The sequence below is a fragment of the Archocentrus centrarchus genome, chromosome 17, assembly GCF_007364275.1.
Source record: "Archocentrus centrarchus isolate MPI-CPG fArcCen1 chromosome 17, fArcCen1, whole genome shotgun sequence".
Classification (NCBI taxonomy): Eukaryota; Metazoa; Chordata; class Actinopteri; order Cichliformes; family Cichlidae; genus Archocentrus; species Archocentrus centrarchus.
The window spans coordinates 13,832,284-13,856,012 of NC_044362.1; the positions used below are offsets into that span (position 1 = coordinate 13,832,284).

Sequence of the window (23,729 nt, forward strand, 5' to 3'; positions counted from 1 at the left end):
GCGTTATCCCTTTTTGCTGGTTATCATTTAAATACATCTTTTTCCACAAACGCTCATTTTTGCTCACTAAACATCTCTATATTTGGGACTTCATCCCCCCCAACCATCCAATTTTTAATCTGTATAACCACCCGGCTACATGACTCCCAGACACAGCAGGCTGCATCAGCCAGCTGTTGGATTACTGCCACAGCACTATCTCATCGGGGAAGGCGTGTCAGTCCCCGAATTACTCAGCGCCCCTTTGTCCTCTTTCGGTGGCCAGCCAGCGACACTCATGGCGGCTGCACCCGTCAGGCAGCGCTCCGGACCAGGAGGGCACCGGGCGCAGCTCCCACCCTGTTACTACGAAGGATACCTGGAGAAGCGAGGGCCGAAAGAGAAGGTAGGCTCACCCGGTGCAGATCAATTGCCGTATTTTTTGTTTCAGCGCGTCTTGTAGATGCTGCTGGTCAGTGTGGGTGGGTGTGTGTGTGTGTGTGTGTGTGTGTGTGTGTGTGTGTGTGTATACACCACATACCGGCTGATCCTCCATTCCCAGACAGCTGTCAACTTCCTTATTGTGCGAGGATGGGTGAGGCGAAACTGCGCTCCTGCTGCGGGGATTTATTTCATTCACATAGCGGTTAAGCATATCACAGGCAGAGCATGCAACAATTTATCACCTAATCACAGCGTCTGATTTACAGAAATCCCGACTGCTGTCAAAACGTTGCATGGCATTTCAGTTACGACACATTGTATCGGGTTGTATGTCTTGAAAACAGGGCATTAGATGATTGTCACGAATGGCACTCCTGCCAAGTGTTACTAGCATTAGCTGACTCTCAGATACTCTTCTTCTGAATTATTATTCTGCCAGCCTGATCTCTGAAATGCGTTTCCAAGATTTCAAATAAAGTTACAGAGAGAAATTGGCAGTTTTCCCGAAAGATACTTATACTTTTTAGTTTTATTTATAGGGAAGATGATAAATAAAGACGGGGACCCTCCCCACCTGGCCCACCCCTCTCTCATCAGTCTCCTTTTTAATACAATATGCATGTAATGTGAGCATGGCTCAGGTGCAGGGTGTCAGTGATCCATGGTCACAGATTGACAGCAGCTGAGGCTCACTCTCTATCCATCTCTTGGGAGAGGAAATGTGGGGGTGATAAAAGGGAAATATCCATTACACTGACATGGAAAACAGCACCCCCCCCCCCCCCCCCCCCCCTTCCTTTTTTTTTCCTTCCATGTTTAGATCAGTTCTCTGTGTCCATCTGTGTGTGTGACAGGCATCCAGGCGACTGTGGACATGTCTGTGTGGGAATTCTTTGTATTTCTTCAACAATGCCAAGGACACTCATGTAAGTTTCAGATTATCTAGCTTCTTTGTGTCTTTTTTGCATGTTGTAGTGTGCTGGCACTGAAACATATTTGCGTGTCTACAACAGTACGTGGAGAAGCTGGACCTCACCGGCTTTGTGTCCCTGAAGGACGACTGCAGCCGGGACAGAAACCTGGAGGCAGCCAGACTCATCCTCCAAATGAAGGATGGAGAGACCAAACTCACAGTAAGCGACTTAGCTCACACACACCCAGGCGCTAGCACGTTAAAATGAACGCATCTTTGCAGAGACTGAAAATGCTGTTGTCTTTTTCAGGCACCTAACTTAGAATCACGGGAGCTGTGGAAAGGTTTCCTCTACTCTGTTATAGATGTAGGTATTACTCTTTTATACAGCTGCTGTACCTGCATCCCTGTACCAGCCTCTCTCTCACTTCTCTTTCCTGTCCAATTACAGCTGAATGTACCGTCCTATCTCACACTGCTGCCGGGGCAGCTACAAATGCTACAGGAGGTCGTGGACAAAGAAAGAGCCAGACGGAGAAGTCGCAATCCAACACGAGCTCCTCCTTCACCCCTCTCTGTTCCTTTAGTAGGAGAGATCCCACCGTGAGCTCTCCTCTGTGCTGCATAGAGAAGATGCACTGCAGTTAAAGTAGCTTTAAACCACATTACATGTCACATTGTGTGTTTCGCCTGCAGGTGTTTTCGGCCGGTGTCCAGGACGGAGGCTGAAGTCCTTTTAGAGAGACATCCAGATTGTGGGAACATGTTGCTTCGCCCAGGCAGAGACGGATGCTCGTTGGCTGTTACCACTCGACAGGACCTCAATGGGTAAAAACCTGCTGAATATCTGAACAATGAGGTTACAAAATCACGGACACCATATTCCTCTATAATATCATCACATGCTGTCTGCTTCTCCTTTTGGCTCCAGGTCAGTTTTCAGACATTACAGGGTTGCTCAGAGGGATCAAGGCGGTTATGTCATTGATGTTGAAAATCCTGTAAGTGCAAAATATTTTTAGTTACAGTTTCACTATATCTCGTAAGATGACTGTAGAAAATGTGTTAGTATAACTAACCTACAGTCAGGTTCATGAGTATTTGGAAAAGGAGATGATGTTTAATTTTTCTTGTGTACACCACAGTGGATTGGAAAGGCTGTGACTGAAGTGACGAGTTAACTTTAGAAGAATTTTACACACCATGGACATGGGTGGCTTGTTTCCTCTAGGAGCTAAAAGGCTTCTAGCACCATCAAAGATGGGAGCAGAATTATAACTTACAGGGGGAAATGGTTATTTTAAATCTGATTTTGATGCAAAGCCAACAGACTTTTTGAGTTAGATTTGACTGGTGATTCTATAGACACATTTTTTTGACATCCCAGTGACTGTCAGAATCAAAGTTAGTTTAGACAATGCTTTAAAGTAACTGTACCATTGATATTATCAGGATGGCTTTCAAATGGCAAGACTTGCTTCTAAAAAAATAAAACCAAGATGAACTTTTATCTGAAGGATGGGAAGAGCGTGCAGAAGGAAAATAACAGTTCATGGTCCAAAGTAGCTCATGTTGCCTGTAAAATACAGTGGAGGCAATGTGATGGCATGGGCTGCCAAAGGAACTGGGTCTCTGCTGATAGAAGCAGGAGGGTGGACTTTGAAATGTGTAGATGTATGCTTTTTGATGATATTTAGTAAGGCAGTCCAGATGGATATTGGGCAAAAAAAAAAAAAAAAATACACCAAAAATAACCGAGGAGGTTCTTAAGCCAGAGAAAACGAATGATCTTAAATGGCTGAGTGAGTCTCTGGACCTCAGTTCAAATGAGCATGCTTTTCACTTAGTGTGGGGAGAACTGAAAGCAGAAAGACCCACTAACAAGCAGCAACCAAAAGCAGCTGCAGAAAAGAGCCTGGCAGAGCATCACAAAGAAGGAAACACAGTGATATCCACAATTCCCAAACAGGGAATCATTGCATACAAAGGATTGCATTCAATCACTGATAATAATCCTGTTTTTTATTATTATGTTAGTCTATCCATTTGAACCTCTCCAAATAATGTTGGGCCTCTATAAAAAAGTAGCTGTAATTTCTATACAGATAATGCAATATTTTGTGTTAAATCTCTTGAATTTAAGCTAAGACTCAGCTCTTGACTTCAAATTAATTTTGATTGCATCATTTCAAAACCAGCATGGTGGTGTACAGAGCCAAAACTGTGAAAATTGTGGATCCAAAAACTCATGGACCTCACTGTAAACATTCAGAGTTATAACATTATAACATGACTGTGTTTTTAAAGTAGTAATCACTGTGGATCGGTCACATCATGGCCACGTAACCAAATTAGTTAACAGAACTCAGCCCAACACTGATCCTCTGTGTTGATGCATCCCAATTATGAATTTAAGTATTGGAAGAGCAAAAATAAATAAAAAATAGCAACAGATTTGTTACGTCTAATATGGATTTGATGCTTTAGATCTCTTAAGAGTTTTTTATGTTATTTGTTGTGAGATTTTTAAAAAATCTTTCTGTACAAACAGCTTTCATATTTGGGGGATATGTTGGCTCAGCACACAGAAGATCTTGAAAACATTATTTGAAATTAATGTAAAAAATATAAAAAACAAATTTGAGTACTGAGATGGAATAAAACAGGAGGAGAATGAGGCATATATTTCATATTAACAACTGTATGTCCTCATCTGTCCTTCCTTGTACGTGGAGTCCCCCAGGGCTCAATCCTTGGACCAATTCTGTTTTCTTTATACACATTACCCCTTGGTCACCTATTTGACAGCTTCAGAGGCATTTCTTGCCATTGCTATGCTGATGATACACGGCTGTACTTTTCTGTTAAGCCCAACAACTTCAACAGCCTCTCCTACTTCAGTGAATGCTTCACAGCCATTAAAAACTGGATGTATTCAAATTTCCTCCATCTCAAAACTGGAGTTCTTGTGTTTGACCCTGACAACTTCTCTAACAGAGGTCGGTCATTACATTGGCCTCCTCGCCAGCAATATCAAATCATCTGCTAAGAAACTTGAGATCATTTTTGACTGACATCTGAATTTTGAATCTCACATCTCAAAGTTGATCCAGTCTTGTTCCTTTCAACTACAAAACACTGCAAAAATCAGTCACTGTCATTCAATAATTTGGAGCTTTTAGTACTCGCTTTAATTTTCTCCCACCTTGATTATTCTAACTCACTTTTTACATGCATCTCTCAGTCCTCCTAGGCCCGTCTTCAACTGGTCTAGACGCAGCAGCTAGGCATTCATTATCAACATATAAAGCTCTACAGGGCCAGGTCTCTGCTTATATAGGAGAGCTACTGAGACTCTACAACAGCAATTGGCCTCTCAGATCATTAAAACAGGGTCTTTTAACTGTTCCACGCTCTTTTTTTCAAAACCAGAGGCAATCATGCTTTTAAGGTTGTAACACCTAAACTTTGGAGCCACCTTCCTCAGGCAATCGGGTCAGCTAAATCTGCGGTTTGTTTTAAACGACTGCTTAAAAGTCATTTTTATACATTAGCTTTCCCTTAATCTTTCTCCCATTATTTTTGGCCATAGTTTACATCTGATGCGTGTATGGAAGTGTGTATGTTGCAATGAATGTAAGACCGGATAGTTGACTATGTGTCTGCATGCTGGAACATGTATTATCTTTAATGTGTGGCTTTCATTCAAACTGTGAAGCACTTTGAAACTGTGTTTTAAAAAGTCTTATAAAAATTATTATTATAATGCAAAGGTTTCTCCTCACAGATTCCCTGTGCTACTCTTCATGAGGTCATTGATGCTCTGGTAGAAAAAACAGCAGGAACTCTTCAGCCTTTCCTACTGGAGGAGCCTTATGAGGAGAATATCAGTGAGGCACCACTAAATATTTCTCACCCTCCTTTGCCTTTTAAGAAATTCTTAAAACTAACCTTGTCAGTTTTGTGTTATCAGCATATGTTTCTGCCAATGATGAGAACGGAGAGAAGATCCTCCACACTGCCCCCTCAAGTCCCCTGCCCAAGGCCCCTGTCTTGCCTCCAAAACAAGGTTTGTGCCAGCCACAAAAACCACATGCAAACATTGGTGGACAGCGTATCATGATCACTGCTCTCATTCCGGTGCAGATCGCTGGTCCTCCAGCAGTCCTCTGTCCAGGTCTCCTGCCCCAGACCGCCGTATTCTGACCTCGCCAGTCCCAGCCTCGCCTAGCAACCCGATGAGACGACTCATCCTCTCCCCTTCCCCTCTCACACAGAGTGAGTACATGATGTATCGACTTCATTTGCAGCAGTTTATCTGCAGTTCTTTAAGCTATAATTGTTTCCCCTGGTCGTCCACAGCTCTCAATGAGGAACTCAAAATGACGCTGGAGAAGAGACGAGCGAGTCAGGAGTGACTTACTCATTAGGAAGGACTTCTTGTCACAGCATCCTCAATCTTCGGTGCCAAACCTCTTCTCACTGCAGCTATGTGCTCATCCTGTGCCTTCAATGTGGAAGACAAGGGACTACAGAACTACTACTTTCTCTTGGAGAACTAAAAAGTGTTCTTTTTTTTGTTTTAGTATGTAGTTGTTGGATTTGCCTGACTCTGGTTGGCTGCCTAAGAGGAAGACTGGCTAGTTAACATTGATTTGATTCATGCAATCTCGTAAAATGCTGCCCGCCATACTTGGCTAATGACCCCTTTGTGTGTTGTCCAGTTGTATAATACTGTTTACAAGCTGCCTCCAAGCAAAAATACAGTCCACAAGAGCTCTGACTCACTCACAGAAGGACTGACACATATCGGACCTCCAGCTGAGCCTAATGTTTTCCTGTTTGAACCAAAAACTGGGTGCTGACCTGCTGCTACAACACTGGAAACCAGTAAACAAACAAAATGCAGACTGCCATGATGAACTCCCAGAGCAACAAACTCTGACCCGAGACTCTTCATCTGCTCTGAAAACAAAATAATCCAGGCATGCTCAGCTCCCTGATCCTCCTCATTCATATCACTACATGTAGCATGACTAGAAAAAAAAAAATTACACCTTAGCTGCCCTGAAAACTGCACAATCTCTTAAGTGCTACCTGTGATTGATAAGCAACCATTAACATTGCTGTTGATACAATGTAGCTCATTTACCATTTAACTTTAAATGTGCTGTGGGTGAATTTTTTTTTTTTTTAAGTGTTTCCTTGTTCCCTGTGCTGTTGTATGGTGCTACGAATTACCAAACCTGCGTGGAAATTCCAGGTGATTTCTGTTCTTCTTCAAGAAAAAAAAAACTACTGTATTCATACGTGAGTGCGCCCTCTTGTGGTATATCTGTTCTCTAAACCTCACGAGCACAATCACTCGGCATAGGTCAACCCTTTTACTTTGCAGAGTAAACAAGCAACTTTTGTCACTGTATTATTTCAGCTGCACTACAGTGAACTGATTACAGATTTGAAAGGTGCTCAAACAACAGCAAGTAACTCTACATGTGAAAAACGTTTACAGATTAGTGTCAGCTGACTTAAATGTCTTACAGTGAACAGTTTCTTGTATGTTTGTACATGAAGTGTATCGTTTACTTGATCAGTATCAGATATTGGAAGAATTAAATTGTTTTGCATGGATCCTCTGTGAATTAAGAGGTTGTGTGTTATATTAGAGGCCTTTTTTCTCGAGACAGTGGAATTCATCGATACTATCAGTTGATGATTAGAAAGACTAGTAGAAAATCTGTCCTTTATTTATTTTTTTTTTTATTTAACATGGAGATGCATTTTTAGTCCTTCCACGAACTCACACACTCCTGTTAATATGTAATCAGCGGTTCTGCCACATTTAAAAGGTTAGATTGTATATTTAGAGTCCCCTTCTGAAAATACAACTAGACATTCAGTCTGAGACAAAGATAATATGTTCAAAATTTGCTGTTTTTTTCCTCTTTAAAAGCTCAACCTATTTTAAAATATTTTTTCTATTGTTTTTTAAACCACAAAGTGACCTTTTCAAAAGCAGACGGCTAACCCACCATTTCCCCTTTGCGTATAACTTTGGTACTTTTCTCTTGATTTGCGGCGTTTGAATAAAATGTAACTAACGTCTTAAATGAAAAAAAAAATGCATCAGTTTTCTGTGCTTTTCATATTTCGGTGCATGTGCAATATTCTTGCACACACAGGAAGATGATGAGAATAAAGCACGTAAAGCCTCCATCACCATTATCCACCCGTAGCATGCAGGGCAGAAAACAGCACGGCGCTGTGGTGTGTATCATTACTTCATCGCTCCTGTTTGGACACGCTGCCACAGTCGTATCTTCCAGGTGTTTTTGTCTTTTACTTGATCCGCCCATGTGGAGTCATCTGTGTCCTCTACCGACGCGTCGTAGTAGTAGCAGTAGTAGTAGCAATGCAATAATGAACACCTAATCAGACCGGAGGTCAGCGCCTTCCGCCACAGCTTGAAGGGGTGGGGGACAAAAAGAGAGAGACCTGAGCGGCCAACCGGAGCAGCCGAGGGCCATTCAGATCCCTTTCACCGCGGGATGTACGCGCTGAGAGAGGCTCTCGGGAGAAACGAATCACCGCTGTGTCTTTAGGAAAACCCATTAGAGGCAGACGGGCTGCTGAGCCGCTTTTTTTTTTTTTTTCCTCTTTTTTTTTTGTGGTAGGTTATTTTCAGAGGCGAGCTCGCAGTTGATAACCCTCAAAGGAAGCTGCAGGCAACAACCAACGTCCGCCGTCTCCGGGGTACGTTAGACGTTAGCCGCAATTTTTGTGTGCCACTTTATTAAGTGTTTGTAAAAGATGTGTGACTGTGTTTTACTACCAAATTGTTTGTGAAGAGGTGGTAATTTAACAATATCTCGTAAACAGGTGCTGTTCCCCCCCCCCCTTAAAGGAAGTCTCGGTAGTTTGGGGCGTGTCCGTGTGCAGGTAAGAGATTAACCTGGAGTGTTTGCTGACTTTTAGCTAACCTGCAGGAGCGACTTTATTTACAGCTTATAGGTGCATTTCACGTTAAAGCTTCACTACTTGGGGTAACGTATTTTATTACTTTTTTAAGTAGCTTATTCTTACTCTACTCGTATTCTCTTATTACTTGTTATTTTTTTCCACACTGTTGGCGCACTTATCGGACTTGATCCTACTGCTCAGGTCCTTAAGAGAGAGAGAGAGTGTGTGCGTGCGTGCGTGTGTGTGTGTGCGTCCGTGCGTGTGTGTGTTGAAGCTGGGTTTGGCCCTCGGGGCTAAGTAATGTGAAATGTCTTATCACGGGTGCATTCTCTGACATGCTGTGGCTCATCATGTATGTAGTAATACTGCTGAAAACAGCCGCTCTTATTGTTGGCACAGCGAGGTAAAAGGTGTCAGTCCACTACATTTTTTAAAAAACAGACTTATCTTAGTTTCTTGCCCAGGGCCGGGTAACCATTCTTGCAACAAACACTTCCTTGCAAAGTTTTATGCAAGAGCTCGTCTCTCTAACCGACACCAGTTTGGCAAACTCTGTGAATCTTTCATTGTGTTGGTGTTTGGTGCTGCAGGAGAGCTGAGGTTGACATCCCTGCACCCTGCTGAATGCTTTTCATGGCCCTGCATTAACATCACTATGGCACTGACAGAATTACTGCGGTGCTGACTTTAGCTCACTCTGTCCTTTCTGGCAATTCCTTTTCTTTTTCTCTCTCTTTTTTTTTGGGGGGGGGGGGGGGGGGGGGGGGGGGTCTTATGTTTCTTACACTTTGGTTTGATGTTTTTTAATGTTACTCCTGTCAGCCCTTGTCCTCTCCTGATCTTTTGCTGTACATACATTGGGGTTCTTCCCTCTTCTTTCATTCCTCATGAACAGTCTGTGATATCTTACACTCCCTTGTCTTTTCCAGCCCTCATCTGCTTTTGTTTCTTTGGTCTGTGCCATCCATCTCACCATGGACAGCCTGCAGTGCGGGGCCAGTAAAGGGGCCCATGCCCTTCAAACAGCGCAGACCTCATCACGTCATAGATGCCACCCCACTGTCTTTACTGCTCTATGACTGACTGTTAAGGAAACAATAAAGCCTAAATTCCTCTTAGCTTGAGCTAAAGGAGCCATGAATCCACTGCTGTCCCTCACTGTCTTTTGGCTGCTGCCTCTGGCCTTGATGGCCAAAGAAGACTTGCCACTGGACTGCATCCCCCGCAGATCTGTGCCTTATCACAGTGAGTGTTGCTCTTTGTCTTGTGTAACCTTGACTTATAATGTGTCAGCTCATGTTGGCTCATATAATTGTGAGTTTAGACTGACTCATTAGGAAACGGTTTAATCATCAGTGGCTGCTGCGTTAATCATTTGTCTGCTGTTTTTAGGGGACAATGCTCGGTTCTTTCATGAGGAAGGCGTCTATAACTACTCCACCATGCTATTGAGGGAAGATGAAGGCGTGCTAGTGCTCGGTGCCAGGGAGGAACTGTACGCCCTTGACCTCCAAGACATCTCCCAGAAACGTGCTTCAGTAAGAACACCTTTTCTTAACAAGCAGTGCCCAGTAATTGTTAGCATTTGTCCTCCTCTTGAAATTTGTGTGCGCTGTTTAGAAGGTGAGGACTTTCAAGAGCTTGATTATGTTTTTATTTTTTCTGTTGCTGAAGTCCATCTTTCACCAATCCAGGGCAAGTGCCCAACATAGAACCAGTTCAACATATTTCTATTTAAAAAAAGGCTGTAGCTAATAAACCTTGCACCAGTAAAACGTTAAAATTGCTCAGCCCATAGCTGGAACCATTGGTGTTATTGGCCCTTTTCATGTGCTCCTGCAAGAAATTCACAGATTCTGTCGACCACGATTTTCTTCTCATAGTAACCAACTTTTGCTGGTAAAGTTGAGTAAAGCTCAGCTCTCAGACTTGTTGAAATGCATACCTGTTCTCAAAAGGCAACAAGACAGAACTTGTTCCTCACTGCTGTGGAAGTCACTCTCCATTGCAGAGTAAGACTGTGATCCAGACTGTGATCTGAAAATGTTGCTTCCTAAGAGGCTCACTTTAATTCAGCAACAGCATTCTGAATTTATATAACTCTTTTAATGTATACAGCCCACTCCTTAACTAGTGTGTGTGTGTGTGTCTGTGAGTGAGTGATGTAACATTTTATATACAACCACTGCAGTCCAGCTGAAATTCATCTAAAAAGCAGAGAGCCTCATACCACAGAGCTTCTTGACACAGAATTCAGAGCATCAGAAAAACCCGTTTGAAACAGTGCACCCTACTTTCAGCATCAGTTTATCATGATTATATTGGAACAGTCAACTGCAGTCAAAAAGTGGCAAATACTATATCAAGTGTATAAAACGCAATTTAAAAAATTGACACATTTGGCCATTAATGCTTGTAATGCTAATAACCGCACAGACATACTGAAGCTGACCATCTGATTTTGAGCTACAACACGTCCTCTTCAGAGACATTTCTAAGGGCACTTTTACCCACATCTCTACACTTTAACCATCTTACCAGCAGCTGTTTTTCCTTTTCTTAAAAAATGTAAACGTTAGACATGCTGCTTGGACAGGTTTTTCTGTTTCTCTGAACACCGAAAAACCTGTCAGCCCTGAGAAACATGTTCTCCTCACACACACACACACACACACACACACAGACCAGAAATGAAAGCCATGTCAAAGTCATGGGACTTGTTGCACAATATATGAATGTGTGTCAGTAGTGTAATTATTATGACGCCTAATAAACAGAAGTGTGACCAATTTTATTATTCATTCTTTTTTTTTTTTTTTTATCTTTCAGGTTAAATGGGAAGCAACAAAAAAGAAAAAGGACGAGTGTAAAAGCAAAGGAAAAAATGCAGAGGTTGGTTAATTGTAGTTTTTAACTTGTGCTTTCTGCCTTGTTAAGGTTAATTTATACTAAGCTGAGGCAATCACTGGTTCTTGAATGCCTTTACAGACAGAGTGCTTGAACTATATCAGGATCCTGCATAAACTGGAGGATGGCAGGATGTATGTGTGTGGAACCAATGCTTTTGACCCTGAGTGCAACTACATGGTGAGATAAATTCAAAAACTGATTGAATACATATTGTGAAACTGATGAAACAGACATTAACACTAAGTGCAGAGATTTAACGGTGTATTTGTCGGCGCAGTCCTTTGCGAGTCAAAAGCTGACTCTTGAGAACGTGGAGGATGGCAAAGGGAAGTGTCCATTTGATCCTTTCCAGAGATATGCTTCCATCATGACTGGTAAGTAGAAATTTTCCAGCTACACTTAAGAAATTGGTTGATAAGGTTAACAGAAGAAATGTTTTCTTTTGAACTCTGGTCTCATCAGGTAATGAGCTGTACTCAGCCACGTCAGTGAACTTCCTTGGCTCTGAGCCTGTCCTGATGCGCAGCTCTCCTGGTCCCATACGCACAGAGTTCAAAAGCTCCTGGCTTAACGGTAAGATGTGACAGGGAAACGTTTCATATTGATGTTTTCCAAGTAGCTGAGTCAAAGTTAAAGTTTTCTTTTCTTCTTGTGCCAGAGCCCACCTTTGTTTCCATGGCTCAGATGCCAGAGAGCGAGAGAAGTGACAGCGGCGATGACGACAAAGTTTACCTGTTCTTCAGTGAGACCGCTGTGGAGTGCGATTGCTACAACAAACTGGTGGTCTCCCGTGTGGCCCGTGTCTGCAAGGTGATGAAAAGTTTTACGCTGCATGTGCTTTCAGTGACAATAGCTCATAAACAGCACTTCCTCTGTTTGTTTCCATCTGCTTCATTGCTAAGTGTTTTTCCATGTCATACATTTCTGTGCTCACAGGGGGATCGTGGTGGGCAAAGGACTTTGCAAAGGAAGTGGACATCTTTCTTGAAGGCACGAATAGACTGTCCGGTGCAGGAGTCCCAGCTGCCGTACATTATACGGGACGCATACCGCTGGTGTGACCCCAAGCAGGACTGGAAGGGCTGTATTTTCTACACCATCTTCACACCACAATCGTACGTTTGGACCAGCAGACATGTTTGTGTTAGAAGGAAAAAGGTGTCTTCCTCTTGTATGTTTTTGGTACACCAGTTGGTTAAGATCTCCTGAAGGTGTGTGTGTGTGTGTGTGTGTGTGTGTGTGTGTGTGTGTGTGTGTGTGTGTTTGTTTCAGGGACACCTCAGACTTGTCTGCAGTGTGTGCATACCATGTGCTGGATATAAGCCGAGTGTTTGCAGAGGGCAAGTACAAGACCCCAGTCCCCGTAGAAACCTCTTTTGTTAAGTGGGTGATGTATAGCGGAGAAGTGCCCATCCCTCGTCCTGGAGCTGTAAGTCTTCCCAATATCCTTGTGTGCATTTTTTTTTTTTTTTTTAAACAAAGCCCCAGCAGGAAGCTGATTCCATTTGTACTCTTTCCTTCCCGTCTTTCACCAGTGTATAAATAATGCAGCTCGTAATGTGGGCATAAATAAAACTCTGGACCTCCCAGACCGGACCCTTCAATTTATCAAGGACAAGCCCCTCATGGACCAGGTTATCCACCCAATAGGAGATAAACCACTACTTGTGCGCAGGGGAGCTGCATTCATACAAATCATAGTAAACCAAGTGAAAGCTGCAGATGGCGAGAACTACCACGTGATGTTTATAGGCACAGGTTTGCATCAGTGCATCATTCTGCCACTTGCTATTTAGTGTCCATTTTGCTGTTTGATGACTTGACAGTGGTAAGCATATTGGTTTATATGCATGTAAATAAGTTTCCTTGTTTTTTATGCAAAAGACAAAGGCACGGTGCTGAAAGCTGTGAACTATGATGGAGAGATGTTCATCGTAGAAGAAATACAGGTCTTCCACCCCCCGGTGCCAATCAAGATTCTTAAGTTGTCAAATGTCATGGTAAATTGAAATAATCAAAGCCTAGTTATTTATTTAAAATTTTAAACTACTAGTGTTTTGTACAGTACATCAGCATCATCGGTGTTCTGTGTTTGTGTGTCATAGATCCAAGATGTACAGGGTCAGCTCTACGCAGGCTCAGACACTGGAGTAGCACAGATACCAGTGGCCACCTGCGAGAGGTCCTCATCCTGTGTGGACTGTGTCCTGGCCAGAGACCCGTACTGTGGCTGGAACAAAATTTTGGGGAAATGTGTTTTCATTTCTAACTCACACAGGTAGGCATCAGTCCAAAAATGAGGAGAAAGTGGTATTGATATGCCTTATTCAAGCTAATTTATATTTATTGTATTTTTCGCTTTAGTGAAGTAATCCAAAGCGTGAAAGTTGGAAATGCTTCCCTTTGCCCAGATGCTGGTGAGTTGTTTCATAAACCTTAATCTGCCGGGGTTTGTAAGATTCTGCATGTGATTTACTGGGGTTGTCCAAGTGAAAATGCTTTTACGGATCTCCCCTCAAATTTCAGACCCTATCAAGCCCCAGAATAAGTCTGTCCAACAAGGAGCTGTCCTGAAGCTCAGCTGTCTACCACCTTCCAGCTTGGCAAAAATCATGTGGCAGCAGAATGATCAGGCCCTGATACCTTCAGATCACCTTCAGCTTCAACAAGACGGACTTCTGATCCACAATACTTCATTTAGCGATGCCGGTCATTATCGCTGCATGTCAGTAGAGAGCTCCAGAGCTGATAAGTACAAAACAACTCTACTTGAGTACTGGGTCACAATATCAGGCTCTGGCAAGAGTGGTCCGATATTGGGTCCCCAAGCTCAGACTGGCTGCATATCTGATATTGCACTGCAGGCTATAGTTTGGCTTCTTGCAGTTTCTCTTCTTGTCCTTTTGGGTTGGAACTTTTACAAAGGCCACCTACCTCTGCCCTGGAACTGTTTAAAGAGGAACAGTGAAGAACCTCAGAGGAACCAGGAGGAGGCTTTAAACTCCCGGACAAGTTACCAAGTTGTACAGATTGCTGCACCAGCAGAGGAAAAGCCCCTGGTGTCTGGAACAGACAGCAGCAGCACCAGTAACAACAACCACACACTGAGTGCTGCAGCAGAGCATAATGCCCCAAAGTCAGCTCTCCTGCAGTCCACCAATAACGAGTCAGAAATCTGAAGCGCAGAACATTAACAGATTTCAGCTGTAATATTTGCATATAAAGACATAACATTCCAAATGGTTGAAACCTTGTTTTAAGAAACTAAACTCTTAAGACTGAACCAAATTATATTTTGTAAGTCTTGATACCAGTATGAGGTACTTGAATTCCTGCCTTGTTTTATATGCAAGTGTGTGCTTAGTTTCTTACTAATTGTTGAAAGTCCCATAGACTGGAATAGGTTATAATGACTGGTGTGATTTTTACAGGGAATGTACATTAAGTGAAATTGAGCCACTTATTTTTTTAACCACTAGCTACAAAGACTTCTTTTATTGCAATAAAAATGTTTGTGTTCAAGTTATTCCAGGGGGTCAGATACAGTTTTTGTTTTTTTTATTTGTTTGTTGTTGTTTGTAGATATAAACAGTATTCTAACCAAGTTTAAAATGTTTGAACTTTAACATGTCTACAGTTGGTATTCACAGCTAAAACCTGTTGGCTGAATGCAAAGAGTAAAAAGGAAGAAAAAAAATCTTTAATTTGTAACTCTTAGACAAGAACAGTGATTTGTAGCTTTAATGCTGCTTTTCTGTGAGCGCAGCTAACACGAAACAACAAAGCACCTTTACTGTACAGCATGTGTAAAACCCAGTTATTGGGGGCTTTGGTCAGTACTGGTATGTGGCATTTATCTCCTGTAGCGATACCTCTTGAAGTGGAACCAAAGCTGAAAGATTCCATTGGCGAACTGACAGCGAAAGCCATGTCGGTGCGAGTACTCCCATTCCCTGTTCACGATCTTAAAAGCAATGTCCTCGTATGGTGGGCCCGCATGGAATCTTAAAATCCCAAAGTCCTTGTTGTCGGGACTGGGCTCAAGGAAGTACTGAGGGGTCGATCGCTTGTCGATCAAGTCCGGGTAGAATATGTTGAATTTGTAACCTTGGACTATCTTAGGGGGAGGGTTGTCGAAGTCATAATGCGTCTGGTTGTACTTGTTCCACTCGAAGCCTGTGTGGACCCTGTTGAAGAAGCGTGGTTTCCTGGGACGGTATTTGTCTGCCCAAAGGTACATTTTCCCTGTGACTGGAAACTCGACGCTGAACTGAGCCTCGTCATTGCCCATGCCTTCCTTGGCCCGTCGCACAAAAGCGTCCTCTGCACTTTCACTGGCATCACCTGACGTATAGAAGGTGGTAAAACAGTCAGGTGACAGTTTACAAATTCATCAATATACATAGTTACACATACCTGCAATATAATGTATAATATGCACTATATTGCTAAACGTATTCACTCACGGGCCTTCACATGCATATGAACTTGAGTGACATCCCATTCTTAATCCAGAGGGTTTACATGTCGGCTTTTGCAGCTATAAAAGCTTCAACTCTTCTGGGAAGACTTTCCACAAGGTTTAGGAGTGTCTATGGAAATTTCTGACCATTCTTCCAGAAGCACATTTGTGAGGTTGGACAAGAAGTCCTGGCTCGCAGTCTCCACTCTAATTCATCCCAAAGGTGTTCTATTGGGTTGAGGTCAGGACTCAGGACTGTGCAGGCCAGTCAAGTTCTTCCACACCAAACTCACTCATCTATGTCTTTATGGTCCTTGCTTTGTGCACTGGTGTTGTTGGAACAGGAAGGGGCCATCCCCAAACTGTTCCCACAAAGTTGGGAGCATGAAATTGTCTAAAGTGTCTTGTATGCCGAAGCATTAAGAGTTCCTTTCATTGGAACTAAGAAGCTTAGCCCAACTCCTCAAAAACAACCCCACACCATAACCGTTTTTAGAAGCAGTCTGCATGCCTACGTGCTTGATTTATACACCTGTGGCCATGGAAGTGACTGGAACACCCGAATTCAATTTGGATGGGTGAGTGAATACTTTTGGCAGTATAGTGTATAATATGTTTGGTGTGATTTCATACCAGTGACTTGGAGCTGTCTGCGTGCTAACTGCAGCCGGTGTGCGTCTTCCTCTGGGGTGATTGTGTGTGTGTCCAGTGGCAGCTCAGACTGGGTGAGCAGTGTTGGGCTGTAGCGACCCGAGTCATACTCTGCTTGGCTCTGCTGGATCAGGTCCTCCTCAGTTAGCACAGCCTCTACCACCTCGTCCTTTTCCTCTTCATCCTTCTTGTCACCCTTATCTCCTCCTTCATCTTGGCTTTCTGCCGTAGATGTGGACGGACCCTCCTCTGCATCTGTGTTTCCCTGTTTCTCTCTTGTTTGCCCTCCTGCTCTCTCACTACAACAGAGAAATGTGGGTTTAGATTTTCTGGTATTTAATATTGAGGTTATAATGCATCTGTTGCAAAAGTGCAAAGATAACTTACTCATCTTCCTCAGTTCTAGCCTCCTCTTTGATGATGGGGAACAAAGGTTCACTCTCCACCCCCTGTTCCTGTTTCAGCTTGAACAGCTTCTGACGCAACACCTCCTGGTGTCGTTCTCTCAGCCTACAGCACAAAAATGCAGTTTGAGTTTTAACCGCCTGCTTAAAATTAAAGTTACTTCATTACTGTGATGTGATTAAGATGGGGTTAAATTATTAGGACATCAGAAAACTGAGTATTACCACACCATCGTCATACCTTGCTCTGGCCATGTATACTTTGACTTGCTGCAACAGACTCTCCCAGTAACCGATGTCAAGATTGGATCCTCCAGCCCGAATCTTTGTCTCAATGTTTTGGTGCAGTGCTTGCAACTGACTGTATGTCTTTCCTTTGAACACAGACTGAACATCAGTGCTCACAGCTGTGTTAATGCCCTCACGACGATCACCTGAGAAATAAAAAAAGATTGCATTAAATTAGTTTTAAAAAATGACTTCAGAGCAGAAGACAAATAACTATGACAAGACAAGAAGGAATGGTTGTTTTACCAGGTCCTTTCCCAGAGGCCTCCAGTTTTCTCAGTTTGCTGATCTCATCCTCAGTGATGGTTGTCATGTCTCTCCAGAAGTCCACGTTCTTGCCTTGTTCTAACTCCATGTACACCTAGCAGAACAGCACACATGCAGTGGACCATTTAAAGATGCTGCATTTTAAGATCAGTAGAATATTAACACATAACCTCTGACAGATATAGGGTAAATTTGCGTATAATAAAAATACATTTAAAATAAAAATAAATGAAGTTCGAGGTGCCAACTGAGGCTGGCTTCAAATGCAAGTCAATCATTATAGGCTCAACTTATTTACAACCTACAGCTGACTTGCCTCTTCATAACACCTGTGTGGGGTGGCATTTATATACCCCACTCCTGTAAATATTGTCAAGGCTTAAAGTGTGACAGATGGTTGCTTCCTAGGCAGCCTGAGCTGACAGCATTAGCTCCGCCAATTTGAGTCCCTGAACTGGACCTCTTCACATTTGTGGTGTTTGTAACATTTGGAAATTTTTAAAGCGATGTTTGCTGTATGGATAATTATACTACTCTGTGCTCCGGTGATGTACTGCTCTCCTGACCTCTGTACATACTGATAATAATTTGAACCAGACATGTCAAATTTGGATTCATCACTCCATTAGACCTGTTGCCACTGATTTTCAGTCCAGTTCTTGTGTATTTTGGCACGTTTCCCTTCCTTAAGAATGGCTTCTTGTCAGCCAACCGTCCACTCAGACCATTTCTGATGAGGCTTCAGTGAACAGTAGATGGATCAACTGAAAGCAGATAAAGCCTCTCAGGTCCTGTGTCAGATCTTTGATGGAATTTTTCCGTTGCAAATATAAAGAAACATGGGGTGGTTTGAGACTTTTGCACAGTACTGTAACCTGAGGCTTCTAAACAGTAGCTCATGAATGTTATGATGGTTACAGCCATCTTTTATATACAGTCTAAGCTTTCCACTTAGAGCTGGGTTTTCGATGTGTCTGTATGACCTTATTATGAAACACTGTATATGGACAATTTTTGTTTAAACTACTAATCACAAATTTACATCATAATTTTAATTTAATCAAACAATCAGCCACCAGTGCTACCCCTCAGCCTCCTGGCAGAAGAATCTTTAGGTGGCACAAATTCCCCTGAAAGCACAACCTCCAGAGCACATAATTACAGATCTTAATGGGGTGCATGTGAGCCATATCAGTTCAAAAATACTGTCACTTTCTGTGATTAGCATTATTATGGTAAGAACTAAGCTGTCTGAGACTTTTAGTAGATGCATCTATGGCATCAATTTGAAAATCAGTTATCGAGTTCACAAGATTTACAGAAACCTTGACCTTGAGGTCAATACCCCATCAGCAAAAAGGCTGCAATGTTTAAACTGCAGGTTCACCCTCTAAAAGCGGTCCTTTAATAAACAAACAGAATAGCCTTCTATTGTCATTGTACAAATAACTCCTGTCACACACTTTTTACACTTTATTTTAGCCTAACTACAAACCTTTATGTCCTCCAGCAGGTCATCCATGTCGGTGACTGTGAGCCCATTGAGGAATGTGTATGGTTCATGCATTTCCACTGCAAGATCATCATCCTCTGCACTGATATACTTTGCCAGAAGGTCAATGGGCTTGGCACGGCCGTCACGAATTCTAATCTTAGACCTGAGGAGACAGTGAACAAGGGGGTGAGGCAGTACTTAATTAAATAATATATGCAGGAGCCTGAACGTTTAAACTAACTGATTACATAAACTCTCAAATACATAAATATCCTCCGAGGTATGAAAAGGAGAGCTTGTTAAAATAAAATCTGATTATTGAGTCACACTAACCTTAGTTTGGCCTGATGCAGATGGAAGTTGTCTTCCTGTTCAGCCCAGGTCTTGAAATATTCTGCCTCTTTTTCTCTCTGCAACATTTCCAGCTCCTGCTCTCTCATGGCCTTCTCCCGCTCTCGCTCCAGACGCAGCTGCTTCACCTATGAACATAAAGCCAGTGTATAAATATGTTACTCCCAGTCTCTAATTTGAAAAACTGATCCTCCTTGCTTTGCCTGGGAATTGAATCTTAATCTTTTTTAAGCATTTCTACAAAAAAAAGCAGGTACTGTGTGAGCACTAATGTGGAAATTTTTCATCCCACATTTCATACCTTCTGCAGCTCTCTGCGGTTCTCCTCCTGAATACATTTGTTCCTTTCTTTAAGCTCTTTCTCTCCGAGATGACCGATGCCTTTCTTATCTAATGCCTGAGAAAACAAAAAGAACCACGGATGGAATACAGGATTTCAAAGGCAGGTTATGACAGTCAAATATCCAAACTTTGCAGTCAGGAACTCACCTTTTGCCATTTGAAAGTGCCCAATAAGTTGTTGTCGCCAAAAGGATTATCTGCATTGGTGTATCCCAAGTACTCTTCACTCCAGCCCATTTTCTCTCTCCTTTTCTTCTCCTTTGCTTCCTTCTTTGCCAATCTTCTGGCCCTCTTCTCTTCTGGCGTTTCGAGGGCTTTCATCATCTCCTTCTGTTTTTTCCTTTCCTCCTTTTCCTTGAGCGCGCTGCTTTCACACTCTGACCCTGAGCTATCAGATGACTCACTTGAACTGGAGCGCTGCCTGCCTCTGTGCCGGTTGGACCTCTCTCGGCTTCTCTTACTCCTCCCTCGCTCCCTGTCTTCACTTTTCTTCCTTCGCTCTTGATTTTTGTCTCTGTCTCTGCTGCTGCTCTTGCGTCGCTCTCTGTCCCGCTCCCACCTCTGTCGCTCTCTGGGAGAAGTCGCTCTGTCAAGACTCCTTCTTCTCCTTTCTTTGTCGCTTCTTCCATCACCAGAGTCAGAACTGGACTGGGATCTTCCCCTTCTCCTCTCTCGAGATGTTGTTCTACGGGTCTCCTGTTCCTTTCTCCTCTTTCTCATTTTGGTATTATCTGAATCAGGACTGAGACAAAAAGGGTGATTTAATGCAGTGACTGCAAAAATACATTATTGTTCAGTAAGAATTACAGAACTACTGAAAGTGAGGTCCTGTGGAATGAAGTTAAAAGCTTATTAAAAAAAAAACATTTACATGCAAAAGAAACCCCACAACCAACTGTCACAGGGATTATGTCTACACGCAGGCCTTCATATAAAGTAACACTAAGGTCACTGAAAGCCAGCATCACTGTGGATGATTGGATTACTGTGTAGCAGACTGGCACCCAACCAGGGATGGAACAAACATCAATGCAGCCATATGTTGTGTCCACATCCTGTCGTTATGTCTTATCAACGCAGGGGCACCAAATATCATGTTGTACAATTAAATGATTTTAAACCCTACATTCAATCAAAAATGGTACAAAATGAAAGATCCAACTGAAAACTTTCATTTGCTTTTTTAAAAAAAAAAAAAAAAAAAAAGGTTATTTTTAATTTGATACAGGCAAAACATTTTTAAAAAGTTGATATGGGGCACAAAAAACATGGTGATCTGAGAATCGCAAGAGACAAAGCTGAACACCAATACTGATTGGCTGTGATGTGCAGCACTGCATTAAAAACCGACACGATTCTGTATTGAATCACTGCGAGGGCTCAGGAACGCTTGGAAAAGCGGGAACATTTTCTGTGCCCCGAGTTCATTTAAGACAGACTGAGGCAAAGTGGAAAATTATCATGTGATTTGTGAGACACAAATCACATGATAATTTTTGGAAATCACAGACTCGGCATCTCTAATGTTATTACTGCATTACTGGTTTGATGTTAGCAGTAATGCCAGAATTGTATCAGACTGATGTGAAGAGACAACTGAGCCAAAAGACAAAGTCCATCTACATTCCTGAGATCTGGGTAATCAACGACTGAAAAAGTATGCTCCCATATGCGAACAGCCAAAATTAGTTTCCTTCGTAGAATAGCTGGGCTCAGCCTTAGTGACAGGGTGAGGAGCTCAGTGTAGAAGTGCCGCTCCTTCCTATCAAAAGGAGCCAGTTGAGGTGATTCAGGCATCTAGTAAGGATGCCTTCTGGGCACCTCCATTTGGAGGATTTCTGGGCATATTTCACTGGGATGAGACCCCGGGGTAGACCCAGAACCCACCACAAGTCAACATCAAACTATATTTAGTGCATATCCAACAGCATAGCTTAGTAGTAAAAGAGTCTTGATGCCAAAAGTGGCCTGCCTGCAGTCTTGACCTGTCACCGAGCATTATGAAAACAAATAAAGAAACATGTGAGTCAAACTGCTGAGCAGCTGAAATCCTATAAAAAGCAAGAATATGAAGACAACTGGCTTTTAAAACTACTGTGACTGATCTCCCCAGAGAAGAGTATGTGATGCAAAAAAGTAAACTAGGTAAACCTGCCCATCTCCCAGTTATTTTCTTTAAATGTTTTTCAATTCAATTTTATTTATACAGCACCAAATCACAACAAACAGTCGCCTCAAGGTTTATATTGTAAGGTAAAGACCCTACATTTACAGAGAAAACCCAACAGTCAAAATAACCTGCTAAGAGCAAGCACTTGGTGACAGTAGGAAGGAAAAGCTCCCTTTTAACAGGAAGAAACCTCCAGCAGAATTAGGCTCAGGGAGGGGCAGTCATCTGCTGTGACTGGTTGGGGATTAGGGGAGAGAGACAGGACAAAAGACACACTGTGGAAGAGAGCCAGAGATTAATAATAACTAATGATTAAATGCAGAGTGGGGTATAAACAGAGTAAAAAAAGAGGTGAATGAAAAGAAACACTCAGTGCATCAAGGGAACCCCCCAGCAGCCTAGGCCTATTGCAGCATAACTAAGGGATGGTTCAGGGTCACCTGATCCAGCTCTAACTATAAGCTTTATCATACAGGAAAGTTTTAAGCCTAATCTTAAAAACAGAGAGGGTGTCTGTCTCCGAATCCAATTTGGGAGCTGGTTCCACAGAAGAGGGGCCTGAAAGCTGAAGGCTCTGCCTCCCATTCTACTCTTAAGTATCCTAAGAACCACAAGTAAGCCAGTGGTCTGAGAGCGAAGTGCTCTACTGGGGTGATACGGTACTAGGAGATCTTTAAGATAAGATGGGGCCTGATTATTCTACACCTTGAACTGCTGCCATTAATTTCAGAATATTAACATATTTTTCTAAAAAAACAAAAAAAAACCAAACATATATTTTTAACATTTTATATGTTGTCTCCGCACTGATGATTTGCAAATCACTGTATTCTGTTTTTATTTACATTTTGTATTATACTGAACATTACTCTGTGACAGTGCACAGACACCACTGACCTTTAAGGATATCAAATGTGGACAACCAACCAATTATTATTTCATGTTTTATTTTTGATATATTTAAAAAGAGGTACCATGGTGAAATAAACTTAATTAGATGAGATATGATGCATTTATACACAGAAGGGTGAGCTTATTTCACAGATACAGCACTCAAAGAATCCTGAATTTATATTTGTGGTATAAGTTCCAACTAATTAACAATTAAGTATATAACTAATAAAAGCTTATTTGGGGCAATTTCAGCAATGGTTTAACCTGTTTATGTCATAGTTGTATACTGATTCTATTAATGCAATTTGTACGGCCTGCTGACTTTTGAAATAAAAGTTAAGTTCGATAATCCTTCACAATGACTGTCCAAATAAGGTCCCTTGGTGGCTACGGAGTGGTGAGAGTCGCTTCTAAAGGGACTGTGATTATATATGCGCGTTGATTCGCGTAATTCCCAAAGAAAACAACACGTCTGGGGCTGGTTTATTTTTAGGACCATGTCGTAATCCGAACAAAAAAAGATAAGTTTACAGTCATACGAGCGCCCACCACTGTGTTCAAACTAGGCCCACGACTACCGTCGTAATACAGTACATAAAATCCACAGTAAGCAGCTAACGCCGCATCGCAGAGCGGTTACCTGGATGACCGACCCTTCGACCTGTTCTTTTGACCGTGAGACCCTCGCCTCCTGCCGCCCTCCGAGCCGCTGCTGGAACCAGAACGGACCCCGTGCCGAGGCCGACGTACGGCTGCGGGGCCATCGCTGGAGTCCCGACTGCCGGATCTTCCCCTACCCCGAGCGGCTCTTTTCCTATCGGAAGACCGACTACGGTCTCTCCTCTCATCCGGAGATCTAGACCTATTTCCTCTGGACTTGTTCTGTCGATCTCGGCTCCGACTTCTGGACCTGGAACGGCTTTGACGTCGAGACTTCGAAGCCATCACGAACTTTCTCTCACTGAGAGGTCCCGACTCCAGCTTGTCGCATACATAAGATGTAGCAAAGGCGACCGTTTAATAAATATATGACCGTTCCCACGAGTTAAAATTCATTGGCACCTTTAAAAAGCAAACATTGTCAATTATATTTTTATTTCAACTCAGACTCCAAACAAAAAAAGAAAAAAAGGGAGAGCAAAAGAAGCACGTTAATTTATGTCTTTAAATTGGTCAATGGGAGCTGTCAGAGCCGCCTC

General features: G+C 42.6%; 3 protein-coding genes across 3 annotated transcripts; 2 read left to right on the forward strand and 1 right to left on the reverse strand.

The window, feature by feature from the left end:
* The first annotated feature begins 139 nt into the window (after window positions 1-139).
* Window positions 140-7,236, forward strand: stap2a (signal transducing adaptor family member 2a). Its single transcript, XM_030752115.1, has 11 exons — window positions 140-385; window positions 1,278-1,349; window positions 1,437-1,556; window positions 1,647-1,703; window positions 1,788-1,939; window positions 2,033-2,164; window positions 2,268-2,337; window positions 5,124-5,226; window positions 5,310-5,405; window positions 5,483-5,614; window positions 5,699-7,236. Exons 1-11 carry the CDS (start codon window positions 140-142, stop codon window positions 5,752-5,754), a joined length of 1,236 nt encoding a protein of 411 aa, XP_030607975.1. The 3' UTR covers window positions 5,755-7,236.
* Window positions 7,237-7,629: 393 nt separating this feature from the next.
* LOC115796197 (semaphorin-4E-like) lies at window positions 7,630-14,732 on the forward strand. The gene is made up of 16 exons (XM_030752488.1): window positions 7,630-8,089; window positions 8,216-8,275; window positions 9,226-9,541; window positions 9,689-9,834; window positions 11,126-11,188; window positions 11,285-11,383; window positions 11,484-11,580; window positions 11,669-11,779; window positions 11,865-12,016; window positions 12,143-12,321; window positions 12,479-12,635; window positions 12,742-12,964; window positions 13,091-13,206; window positions 13,312-13,484; window positions 13,571-13,623; window positions 13,733-14,732. The coding sequence occupies exons 3-16, from the start codon at window positions 9,433-9,435 to the stop codon at window positions 14,383-14,385; spliced, it is 2,331 nt and encodes a 776-aa protein (XP_030608348.1). The 5' UTR covers window positions 7,630-8,089; window positions 8,216-8,275; window positions 9,226-9,432; the 3' UTR covers window positions 14,386-14,732.
* A 154-nt stretch (window positions 14,733-14,886) lies between these two features.
* On the reverse strand, window positions 14,887-23,475 carry cactin. The gene is made up of 10 exons (XM_030752487.1): window positions 23,171-23,475; window positions 19,614-20,208; window positions 19,426-19,521; window positions 19,107-19,252; window positions 18,774-18,936; window positions 17,258-17,372; window positions 16,965-17,157; window positions 16,707-16,829; window positions 16,302-16,618; window positions 14,887-15,550 (listed from the first exon to the last, which is right to left on the reverse strand). Exons 1-10 carry the CDS (start codon window positions 23,473-23,475, stop codon window positions 15,060-15,062), a joined length of 2,544 nt encoding a protein of 847 aa, XP_030608347.1. The 3' UTR covers window positions 14,887-15,059.
* Window positions 23,476-23,729: the final 254 nt, after the last annotated feature.

Excerpts from the sequence above, each read along its gene's own strand:
- stap2a (XM_030752115.1), top strand. The coding sequence starts at position 140 with ATGACTCCCAGACACAGCAGGCTGCATCAGCCAGCTGTTGGATTACTG. Across the intron at positions 1,557-1,646 it reads ATGGAGAGACCAAACTCACA|GCACCTAACTTAGAATCACG; the intron begins GTAAGCGACTTA and ends TGTCTTTTTCAG. Across the intron at positions 2,165-2,267 it reads ACTCGACAGGACCTCAATGG|GTCAGTTTTCAGACATTACA; the intron begins GTAAAAACCTGC and ends TTTTGGCTCCAG.
- LOC115796197 (XM_030752488.1), top strand. The coding sequence starts at position 9,433 with ATGAATCCACTGCTGTCCCTCACTGTCTTTTGGCTGCTGCCTCTGGCC. Across the intron at positions 11,581-11,668 it reads ATATGCTTCCATCATGACTG|GTAATGAGCTGTACTCAGCC; the intron begins GTAAGTAGAAAT and ends TGGTCTCATCAG. Across the intron at positions 13,207-13,311 it reads TTAAGTTGTCAAATGTCATG|ATCCAAGATGTACAGGGTCA; the intron begins GTAAATTGAAAT and ends TGTGTGTCATAG.
- cactin (XM_030752487.1), bottom strand. The coding sequence starts at position 23,475 with ATGGCTTCGAAGTCTCGACGTCAAAGCCGTTCCAGGTCCAGAAGTCGG. Across the intron at positions 17,373-18,773 it reads ACCTGCTGGAGGACATAAAG|GTGTACATGGAGTTAGAACA; the intron begins GTTTGTAGTTAG and ends CTGTTCTGCTAG. Across the intron at positions 16,830-16,964 it reads GTATACATGGCCAGAGCAAG|GCTGAGAGAACGACACCAGG; the intron begins GTATGACGATGG and ends TTTGTGCTGTAG.